Genomic DNA, 12158 nt, shown 5'->3' with positions numbered 1-12158 from the left:
TATTGGGATGTGGGAGGAAACCGGAGCGCCCAAAGAAAACCCACGCAGGCACGGGGAGAACATGCAAACTCCACACAGGCGGGGACGGGGATTGAACCGAGGTCCTCAGAACTGTGAGGCAGACGCTCTAACCAGTAGTCTACCGTGCCGCTGGATAAAACTCTAGTTTTTGAATTGAACGACTGAAATGAAGTACATTTTCCGCAATAGTTTAATTTTTGCACCTGTATACGAGGTGTGTCTACTCTATTTTTAGTGGCCAAAGGTGTCCCAAGTCATTACCTCTGACAAAATCAAATATACAACATTTGTTAATGTAGCATTAAAGATACTTTATAGTCACACACCACACAAGGTCCCTCCGTCCCCAAATCTTCTTCTCCAGCGCATTTTCTTCATAACACGTACCGTAATTTCTCGTGTATAATGCGCACCTATGTATAACACGCACCCCCAAAGTTGACCATAAAATTGTGCAAAACCCTTCTACCTATGTGTAATGCATTTTTACAATGCATGATTTTGCTTATACCCATATGATCAAAACATGAAGTATTATCTGTATTATGTTAGGTTTTTTTTCAAAGAATTATTCTGAAGTTAAGCACTTTATTTGAACACGTAATACTTTTTAAAAAAATGTACATGCTCTTATTTTAAAATTCACAGCCGTTTTATTATTTAGTAAATTAGAAAACACACAGTTGTGCTCATATGTTTGATTACCATCCATCCATCCATTTTCTATACCGCTTATCCTCACTAAGGTCACAGGCTGCTGTAGCCTATCCCAGCTATCTCCGGGCAGGAGGCGGGGTACACCCTGAACCGGTCGCCAGCCAATCGCAGGGTGCATAGAAACAAACAACCATTTGCACTCACATCACCTACGGGCAATTTAGAGTCTTCAGTCAACCTACCACGCATGTTTTTGGGATGTGGGAGGAAACCGGAGTGCCCGGAGAAAACTCACCCAGGCACGGGGAGAGCATGCAAACTCCACACAGGCGGTGCTGGGATCTGAATCCCAGTCCCCAGAACTGTGAGGCAGATGTGCTAACCAGTCGTCCATGGTGCTGGCATGTTTGATTACCCAGGCAGAATTTGGAAGATGGGTCCAATTCTTTAAAGAAAACATGAAGGACCAGGCAAAACACTTTTAATTTTATTTTAATGGGATTCAAATTAAACGGTCAAGCATTTCACGAAAGCATTATCATTAAACAATATATAACCATAAATAAATTAATCATGGTTGTTGTTGTAAAAAAAAGAATAAATAAATATTTCACAAATTCTGCCAGGGTATGTAAACTGCACAACTGTACATATAATGCAGTCATACGTACCCCTGTCAAATTGGAATGAAAGTGTAGACTACACCTTTTTTATAACCACTAGGTGGTGGTGGCATATTAGAATGAAAGTGTACCACTTTTTCATAACCATAAATGGCGGCATACATTTATAAAATGTGAGAGTTTTTTTCTATTTGCCCTTATAGCTATGTAAAATGTGCACTATTGACTTTTGACAGTTTTCTTTTTTTTTGGGGGGGGGGGGGTAAATTAGCATTATACATGAGAAATTACGGTAACTCTTTGACATGTTCCACCACAATGTTTTTAATAATTAGTCTTGGATAACCCATTCAGTAATTGAAGACATGTAAATTGTCTTCTTCAAATAGCCACGAATCAGCAGGTGTGATAAAATGTTGCCACCAGGGTCTAGGCCGAGTACTTTGGGTGGGCTGAGCCCATGACCTAATTTTGGAAAGTACCCTTCTGAAATTTGATCGAACTTTTTAGACCTTGAAAAAGACCTTCTGGTGGACAATCCAAAATAGGGCTAGCCTCGCCACTAATGAATGAAGATGATAATAATAATAATAATTGTTATTGCTATTATTATTATTATATCAATGTATTCAATACATTATAAAAGTATGGATTATTGTCAGAAAAGCACAGACCTTTTGTAACAGTATGAATACAATATGAATATTTCATGTCAGGGGAAAGGAATATTAAAAACATTTTGGCCAGTCTCTAGCTCTATTTAAGAGCTAGAGACTCTTAAATAGATACATTTCCAACAGATAACACTGTTGGAAATGTATATACAAGGTAACAACTACACAAAAAAGAAACAAAGACAAACTCATTATCATGCAATAATGTATTTTTTAAAATATAATCTCTCACCTGCACCTAGCTGACTTTTAAAATTGTGTATGTCCAGCTATAGAAAAGCAGACATTTGCAAACAGTGTTTCATAAGGAATGTAGTTGTAGCAATGAAAGCGACGTGACACTGCCAGGGTTTTTTTTAATTTATTTTTTTACTGAAAATAAACACCCACACTGCACAAATTAAAAATCTTTAAAAAAAAATAAACTAGCATTTAAATAGATTCAGTACATGTACTTGTGGCAATGAAAGTGACCTGATACATACAGGATTTTTTTTAAAACTGAAAATAAACACCCACACTGCAAAAACTCAAAATCTTAAAATAATAATAAGACTCGGCGGCCATGTTGGGAAGGCCGATGATCCCTTCAAAGGTAATGCCTGGACACTGAAATTAAGTCATAACTTTCTCATTTCTCAGCCGATTTTCACGAGGTTTACTTATTTTTTGTCAATGCCAAAGCATGTGCTATCACCACATAACATTTGTTTAATATATATATATATATATATATATATATATATATATATATATATATATATATATATATATATATATATATATATATATACACAGCCTTTTCTGCCACGCCTCCATGCACTTTTGGAAAGATTCTTCCAGGATCCTCCGAAGCGTCGTCATCACTGCCATTGATGTCATCCACGGGTCTCTTCGGAAAGTGAAATTGCCTAACCTTTGTGGTATATATCATTGAGTCAAAGAGGGATGAAAATAAGGTTGCTTTTGAACATAGGAAAGTACAACACTAAAATAAATGCAACCACTTCCTAACCGACGTCACCGCGCGACGGCGAGTATTGCTGACATAAGTCTCTACCTTGCTTTCTTTTTTCTGTCCTTTTTCTCTCTCAATCGAAGTTTTATCCCTCGCTCATATAGATATTTTACAGCGGTTCCTTCCTCTCGTGGAAAAATCGGCTTTACCATATGACAGTAACATTATTGCATTAGTCAATGAATCCCAAAAAGAGCAAATCCAAAATCAGACTGACTTTTTTTTTAATCATGGTATAGCAATAAAAAAATAAAAAAAATGTTGTGTTTTATTGATCATTCATGTTTCAGAATGTAATTTGAGTCATATACAGTTGACAGAAAATGGTATGATTAATCAATCATATCATAATCAGATTTTATGCAATAAAATAAAAAAAAATTAAAAAAACACAGCCCAGTATGCATTTTTAGTTGGTTTAAACCGTTTTTGTTGGTTGGATGCATATTTTGTTTTGGTCACACGGCAGTAGACCAGCAGTTTATTTTCTCGCTATTTTTATATCAGACAAAATTATGGAATTTAATAATAATAATTAAAATGACTGATAAAACAACCATAAACAACAACAGACTCATGAGTATTCAAACCTCTGCCACAGGTTGGACTCAATGTGCTTGTTAGTCAAATTGTACTTTTTTGAGGCCCAGAAATTCCAGTGCATTTCCAGCCAACAGCTTATCCTGTAAAACAAGAAGACAATACTATCAAGTTTTTTTGTTTTTTTTTTATTAATGATTTTACGGATGGTTGTTTGTTTGTGTGTGCCCTGTGATTGGCTGGCAACCAGTTCAGGGTGTAGCCCGCCTCCTGCCCGATGATAGCTGGGAGACGCTCCGGCACGCCCGCAACCCTTGTGAGGGGAAGCGGCTCAGAAAATGGATGGATGGATGGATTTGGTTGGTGAGTTAGGTAGCCCGATGATGAAGAAATTACATACTGATGTCCATGAAACTCTAAACAAGGGTGGTGCATGGGCCAAACAAAACTCTTTAAACATTGGTGTGGATCGGGATACCAGTATATGTATCCAGGAATGTATTTTTATGACATCATTGAAGTCCACTTGCATTGGGACAAAGTGGGGCAGTGTTAGATATATTGTAGAAGTTATCATTTATTTGCTTAGCTTGCATTAGTATTATGGACAATGTTTAGAAAGAAAGATGTCTCGCCTTCAAGAAGATGACTCAGCAGGAATCATCTGAGAGAAGGACGTGGCCGGGACGTGGCAGGTGCCATGTTTTCACCTTGAAACCCTACCCTTAGTGTGTTGTGTCTTGTAGCTTAGTACGTTATGTCTTGTAAACTTAGAAACCTCCCTATTTTCAAATAAATGCAGGAGCGACGGGAGAGATTGTTCAGAGCGTGTTGAGAGGCTGTAATCTGAACAATCTCCCATGCGCCCTCCTCATGAGAAAAATAAACCAGCGTCTTCATTCCTTTTGTGTCTATTTTTTATAATGTTGGGCAAGATAAATCCAACAGGCAGTAACCCACTAGATGCATCAAATGGAGCCTTGTAACGGAGTGTACAGTATATTGTTTCAAACATGAATACTACCTTTAGTGTTTCGTCAAATTCTTCCATTGACTCAATGAGAGATCCGGGTTGGAGCTCGCCCAGTGGGAATGGGTAATCCGTTCCAAGCATCACTTTATCCTAAAGAAAATATCAGATCACAGAACAACAAACTAACGCCTGTTCAAACTCCCAACACACGACCCAGTGCAGGAGTCTTCTCTGACCACCTTCAAGACGCGGGAGCTTACTTTTCCAATAACATCAGTCAGTAGCTTCAGGGAAACAGGATCATGAACGAGGGAGTCAGTGTAAAAAGAACCGAGGTATTTGCGGGGATTGGACTCGTTGTCTACAGCGCACAAGTCAGGCCGAACTTTGTGCCCGTGTTCAATTCTACCAACGGTGAAGGGGAAGGAGCCTCCTGTTATAAAAAGGAGGGATATCTTTTTATTACCAGAGATAAAACATAGTCTATCTCATGTTAAGCATATCATTTACCTCCGTGAGCAAAGCAGACCTTCAATTTTGGAAATCTCTCCAAGACACCTCCAAAAATCATTGAGCAAATAGCCATTGTCGTCTCTGTTGGCATGCCTTTTTGATGAATACAAGAAAAATCGAAGGGTTACGATAAGTTGACCTGTTCTCACAGGAATGTTCGGATAATTTTGTACTAAAGGCAAATGAGTGCATTGTAATAATTAGAAAGTGCATATTTTGCTGTTTTTCTTTCTAAACACATACAGTGGACCGCCGCTATTCGTGGGGGTTAGGGACTGGGCCGGCCCACGAATAGCGACAATCCGCAGGTACTTGACACCTATTATGATTGCATTGTAAAAAATACATAGTATATATTTTTTTATAAACCCAAAAATTCTTGAATAAACCACCAATAGGCATTTTGGGGTTGGTTCCCCCCCAAAAAAGAAAAACCTTCCTCTCTTGGGAATGTGTGCAGTTGGCTTCACACCTCCACCTATTTCTATTGTTCTTGAGCAGAAAGCCTGAAGTCACATCTTATGTATTCTAATCAAACCAATGTTGCAATTCACTAGTAAAACACATTAAAAAGCAGTTATACAATATAAAAACTAAAATATTCCATTTCAGGCATCCAGATGTCTCAGAAAGTGTTCCCTGACCGATTATTCTGTGTTGTGGGTGTGTTAGGAGTGAATTTGGTCCCCGATCTGCTCGGAAAGGGGTGCCGGGAGTGAATTGTAAACGTTAAACACATGCTGATGTTTCTCTCATCATGTGTGGGGTCGCTCACGATAAAAAAATCGGTTAAGATCTAACACATCCTGTTTCTACTCCATCTCCCTCACCCACCAGCCAGGGCAGCCAATACTTAGCCATCCTCCCATCCGTCTGCATGTCCCAGGGGTGTACAAAAATGGAGCAATTCAGCTCTTCAGCTTCCTGCATGGGAAACAGACTGCAGCGTCAGTATTTCTTAATGAGCAAAAACATGACCTCCAAGAATGTCAAAAAAGTATCGGACTTGTAGGATGGCGAGGTGTAAATGTCGAATTGTTTACAAACACTATCGCGCAAGCGTTCTACCAGGACCATCTGCAGTAAGCGAAATTCTTACAGCATAGAAGGGATAAAGGTCAGCTGCACTGAGGTCCCAGTTGTTTATATGTGAGCCAATCTGCACCCCCGGGAAACCCAGTTCCCTTACGCAACGCCGCATTTCCAGCACGGCCAGGTCGGGGGCTTGCATGGGCAGCGTTCCCAGGCCCACGAATCTTTTGGGGTGGCTGCACACCGTCTGCGCCAAATCGTCATTCAAAAGGACACATAGATCCAGGGTGTCATGCGGTTTGGCCTGAAAATAAAACAAGTGGATTAATGTTGTAGTGATTGTCTGTGTTGCACACCTGAGTTGATGATCGTCTACTATCAGAGCGTGGTTAACTCTACCCTTCCTACAGAGGGTTGCCAGATTATTATTATTCAGAGTATGATTTTTTTTCATGTCATGTCATGTGATACTTTTGCATTGGCCTCTTGCAGATGTTCATAGGGCTCAGTCAGACTACCTGTCCCACAGGCCAATGGCAAATGTGCAAATGCCAGTCACCGTGACTATTATTTCAAATATCAAACGAGTAAGGGCTGATGGCGCAACTGAGTCACTGTTCTGTGTTACTGCTGAAATTAATATGTTTCTGGTGTGTCTTACCCAGTAGCTGAACATCACAGGGACAGTGGAAAGGGCTTGAACTGTGACACCTGAATATTGTCATAATCAGAAACTCTCTTCGATTTCATTCAGGGGTTATGTGATTGGAGGCCGATATGTCACAGCCTTTACCATATCGATCCATGTCTCGTATCCGCGCGCTTGCATCCCAGCAATTTTCTTGAATCACACGAAACAGCTTACCGTCCTTCATCATCTTCGCTTCACCCTGAAACACAGTTGCAATTCAAAAGTTATATAAATGTTCTCGTTTGCTTTTACATTAAAAAGTGAACTTTCGGTTGACTTTGAATTACTTGAAAATGTATAATTTGTCTTATTTAAAAGAAAGCCATGAGGTCCCCATTGGCCAAACCTTTTGTTTGCTTCTCCCTTCTGTGATTGTTTACAGAAGTTGTCTACCTATTTGTTGGACACACAAAGTCGAACTTGTGTTAGCTGCATAACAGCCACATGATGGCAGCAGACAGCCTAGGAGTCTATGATGGAGACACCTAATTCACAGAGAGTGAGTTGTTGATGAACCAAAACGTGCTCACATTTGCTGAATCTGTAATTCTAATATATATATGAGATATTGTATGCCATTACTGTTGTAATGGTTAGCACATATGCCTTATAGTTCTAAAGGTAGGGGTTCGAATCTTGGGCCAGGTTTTTTGGAGTTTGCATTTCCCCCCCCTGTGCTTGTGTGGGCTTTTCTCCCAGTAATCCTGCTTCCTCCCATAATAATAATTAAAAAAAAAAAAACATGCATGTTAGGTTAATTGAAGACTCTAAATCAGTGATTCTTGAACTTTTTTCGACAAGCATTTTATTAAAAAAATATTAGCTCTCCAAGTACCACCATGAAAATTTAAATTTAGTAGTGTAGGTATTTACGATTATTGTAATCCACTGTAACATAACATTACACAAAGTTTGAACATTGATGCTGTGCTTAATTATAGGAAAATGAAGAAAACTGCACCTAAATGATTAAATGTATTGCACATAAAAGTAAAATTAAAAAAAACATACTAAAATAAATGTTTGAAAATAAACAGTTCTAAAAGATGAAATGCAAATGAATTGTACTTAAAAGTTAAATACAACTGAACTGAACAAATATACTGTATTTAAAAAAAAAGGTTTAAGCCGGTGTAACATTAAGCACAGTATAAATATTAAGACTGCGCTTAAATATAGGGGGGAAAAAACTGCACTTAAATAAACGAGTCAATTAAAATGTATTGCACATAAAAGTTATTAATAAAAAAATACATAAAGAAATGATCAAAAACAAACCATTGTAAAATATGATATGCAAATGTAAGTTGAATTTGAAAAACTAACACATTTTCTGGAATGGACTTTAAAAAACTCAGTTTAGAGGTCCAGCACAGCACTCATTGTGTGCTCCAACCCTTTCACATCATACATGCCTACAAGTGTGTGGTCTGCACCACAAATATACAACAACCAGTACTGTATGCAAGTGTGAAACACAAATTCATCCATCTTCTGCAGATGACAACCACCCTTGTTTGTTGTGTTGAAGGTAGATTTGAAGAGAATACTGCAGGTCCTCTGATGTAAGCATCATCCTGCACTTGACTCACCTTGCAGTGATGGTGAAGCTGGACGAAGCCATCATAGCCGTACCTCTGAAATGCATACACACCATTGGAGTTTTCAGAAAGCTGTATCTACTAATGTGTAATGTAAAATCCTTATACAGTATATATCCATATGTGATCAATTAATTGTAGTATTACATACTAGTATTGTCGATATGATTAGCCACTGTAACACATACAAATCATGACATCTAAATGAAGTGCCACGCTTGCACTTCATTTAGATGTTATGATTTGACTCGTGCATATGTGTACATTTTAAAGAGCATTGCAATCCACACTACAATACAAATTGTGAGCAAATAATGTCGGTCTGAGCTTAGTTGGAACTTTTATAGTCAATCTAAAGTTGTGTTTCAGTGGAATGATGGCCAGTAGTGTACGCTATACTGTACGTTGTAAAACGTAAAACAACTGAAAAAAAAAAGAGAAATGAAAACCTCCCCTCCGGCAATAAAGTCGGACAATCATTAGCGAAAGCCAAGCACAAGTAGTTAGTTATTGATTAACGTTTAACCACTTGCACTGATGTATGGACTGAGCTGTCCTGTTTTACACCACTGGGAATTGTCTGGATGTTTTTGATGGCATTTAGAACAGACAAAACTAACACACAAATACATTTTTGTGCTTGAGTCATATAAAATCTGGCTTTATGGAAGATGAGGATTTACTCTCCTCACCATGCTATAAGAAGTTACGGTAATTCAAATGTGTGCCAAGTGAATGTGCCGTTTATCTCCCTACCTTCTTCAAATCAGGCCATTCCTTTGGTAAAATATGATTATGTATATCAACCTTCATCCTTTTGGACATGTCGAGGTCTGTTGGCAGCGCATTCAGTTGAATGACAATGAGGAAATCCGGCAAAGTCAGTCACCCACCCTCAGCCGGGGAAGCAATGACCGTCAGGTGAATAACTGCTGCTGAGACACCCCTTGTCATTTATTAACTTAAGATTAGCACTGTGATGTTTTCTGGGTGGACCACATATTCCATAAAACAATGTTTAATTGTCTTTTTTATGTAGCAGTTTCATTAATGACAGTTGCACAATTACAACCTTCAGCTGAAAATTTTCTTAACAACAATACCGCAAATTGAAAATACAGTTTCGGGTCACTAAACACCAAAGCGCTAACCATTGGTAGTGTCAGCGGCCTACAAAGTAGCAGAGTTTCTCTACTTTTGAAGTGTTTCAGGATCATATTGTGGAAGGAAAAAGTATGTGAACGCTTTGAATTTTCTTTTTATTTCTCCATAAATTGCTCATAAAATGTAGTCTGATCATCCAAATCATAAGAATAAACAGAATCTGCTGAAACTAATACGTACCACACAATTATATGTTTTCATATTTTTATAGAGCATAACATTAAGAGGACAGGGAGGAAAAAATAAGTGAACCCCTTGGTTTTAATAACTGTTTGACCCTCCTTTGGCAGCAATAACCTCCAGCAAATGTTTCCTGTAGTTGCAGATCAGACGTGCACAACGATCAGGATGAATTTTGTACCATTATGCTATACAAAACTGTTGCAGTTTAGCAAGGTTCTTGGGCTGTCTTGTATGAATAGCTCTCTTCAGGTCATTCCACAGCATCTGTATCAGGTATAGGTCGAGATTTTGACTGGGCCATTCAGAATGTATTTTCTTCTTCTGAAGCCATTCTGTTGTGTGTTTTGGATCATTGTCCTGCTGCAATACCAATCCTCTTTTGACTGTTGGACAGATGGACGCAATTTCCTCAGCAAAATGTCTTGATAAACTTGTGAATTCATATTTCCATTGATGACAGCAAGCTGTCCAGGCCCTGAGGTAACGAGCACGCTCATACTATGATGCTACCTCCAACATGCTTAGTTGGGATAAGGTTCTGATGTTGGTGTGCTATGCCATTTTCCTCCACATATGGCATTGTTTGTTCCTCCTACAACCCCAATTCGAATGAAGTTGGGACATTGTCTTAAACATAAATAAAAACAGAATACCTTATTTTCCGGACTAAAAGTCGCTCCGGCGTATAAGTCGCACCAGCCAAAAAATGCATAATAAAGAAGGAAAAAACATATATAAGTCGCACTGGAGTATAAGTCGCATTTTTGGGGGGAAATTTATTTTTTTCGATGCCATTTTTGTTCAGTCCTTCTCGGTTGTTTTTATAAATTACCACTAACGTTGAAATTATCAATTTTCAGAGGTACAGAAGTAGCAGGTACAGATACACAGGCCTAGAGCGCCCTCTTGCGGTTGTCAGTGTGAAAATAACGTGAAATTATATAATAATGTGTTAATAATTTCACATATAAGTCGCGCCGGAGTATAAATCTCACCCCCGGCCAAACTATGAAAAAAAAACTGCGACTTTTTGTAGTGTATTCAATTAAATATATTTTGAGCATGATTTGCAAATCGTGGCACGGTGGACGACTGGTTAGAGTGTCAGCCTCACAGTTCTGAGGACCGGGGTTCAATCCCCGGCCCCGCCTGTGTGGAGTTTGCATGTTCTCCCTGTGCGGGTTTCCTCCCACATCCCAAAAAATGTGCATGAATTGGAGACTCTAAATTGCCCGTAGGTGTGAATGTGAGTGCAAATGGTTGTTTGTTTGCATGTGCCCTGTGGTTGGCTGGCAACCAGTTCAGGGTGTACCCCGCCTCCTGCCCGATGATAGCTGGGATAGGCTCCAGCACGCCCGCGACCCTAGTGAGGAGAAGCGGCTCAGAAAATGGATGGATGGATGGATGGATAGATGATTTGCAAATCATTGTATTCTGTTTTTATTCATGTTTAACACAACATCGCAACTTCATTGGAATTGGGGTTGTATATAATTGAACTATATTTTGCCAGGAATTCTGTGGAACATCCAAGTGCTCTTTAATTTCAAGTGTTCAGCAATATTTTTTTAACACATCAATGGCTTCCTCCTTGGTGTTCTCCCATCACCCCATTCTTGTGTAATGTTTGACATGTGGTAGATTTGTCAACAGAAATCCAGGCATTTGTGTAAGTCTTCGGCTGACACACTAAGGTTCTTCTTCTTCTTTTTTAACCTCATTAAGCATTCTGCGTTGTCTGGCTGCAAAGTCATCTTTACAGGATGACCATTCCTTGAGAGAGAAGCAACAGTGCTGAACCTTCTCCTTGACAGAAAATGTGTCTAACTAACTGTGGACTGATGAAGACTTTTAGGGACACTTTTGTAACCTCTTTCCAGCTTTTTTCAAGCCAACAATTCTTAATCATAGGTCTTCTGAGAGCTCTTTTGAGTGAGGCATGGTACACCTCTGGCAATGCCTCTTGACAGGAGACAATTCTAACATGGTGTGTGTTTTCTAGTGGCCAGAGCAGCTTTAAGCCCCAATTGCAATCTTGTCCCATTGATTGGATTCCATGTTAGCTCGGGTTGGCTTACACCTGATTAGCTTTTGGAGAATCTGTAGCCTGGAGGTTCGGTTACATTTTTCTCCCTGTCCTGTGTATATTTGCATGATTTTCAAAATGTAATCTGAAAACATATAATTGCTTGTGTGGTATTAGTTTAAGCAGACTGTTTTGTTTATTCCTGTGATTTAGAAGAAGCTCATCATATTTTATGATCCATTTATGCAGAAATGTAAGAAATTCCATAGAATTCACATACTTTTCCTCCCACTGTAGTTTGTGGTATCTTTATGGTTTAAACTATTAATATATGAAAGTATAATCACTTTTAGGGGAACATCATTCATTCATTCATTCATCCTCCGTTCCGCTTATCCTCACTAGGGTCACGGGCGTGCTGGAGCCTATCCCAGCTATCTTC

At 38.9% G+C, this 12158-nt stretch overlaps 1 protein-coding gene across 1 annotated transcript; it reads right to left on the bottom strand.

The window, feature by feature from the left end:
* Window positions 1-3613: 3613 nt before the first annotated feature.
* acmsd (aminocarboxymuconate semialdehyde decarboxylase) lies at window positions 3614-9168 on the bottom strand. The gene is made up of 10 exons (XM_061692469.1): window positions 9100-9168; window positions 8335-8379; window positions 6845-6941; window positions 6713-6762; window positions 6119-6355; window positions 5850-5943; window positions 5017-5112; window positions 4767-4939; window positions 4558-4656; window positions 3614-3676 (listed from the first exon to the last, which is right to left on the bottom strand). The coding sequence occupies exons 1-10, from the start codon at window positions 9166-9168 to the stop codon at window positions 3614-3616; spliced, it is 1023 nt and encodes a 340-aa protein (XP_061548453.1).
* Window positions 9169-12158: the final 2990 nt, after the last annotated feature.

The sequence above is a fragment of the Phycodurus eques genome, chromosome 12, assembly GCF_024500275.1.
Source record: "Phycodurus eques isolate BA_2022a chromosome 12, UOR_Pequ_1.1, whole genome shotgun sequence".
NCBI classification, from domain to species: Eukaryota; Metazoa; Chordata; class Actinopteri; order Syngnathiformes; family Syngnathidae; genus Phycodurus; species Phycodurus eques.
This window is presented reverse-complemented; position numbering and strand designations above follow the sequence as displayed.

Coding starts and splice junctions, on each gene's coding strand:
- acmsd (XM_061692469.1), bottom strand. CDS start 9,168: ATGTCCAAAAGGATGAAGGTTGATATACATAATCATATTTTACCAAAG. Junction 4,940..5,016: donor GGTCTGCTTTGCTCACGGAG/GTAAATGATATG, acceptor TTTTTATAACAG/GAGGCTCCTTCCCCTTCACC. Junction 3,677..4,557: donor AATTTGACGAAACACTAAAG/GTAGTATTCATG, acceptor CTTGTTTTACAG/GATAAGCTGTTGGCTGGAAA.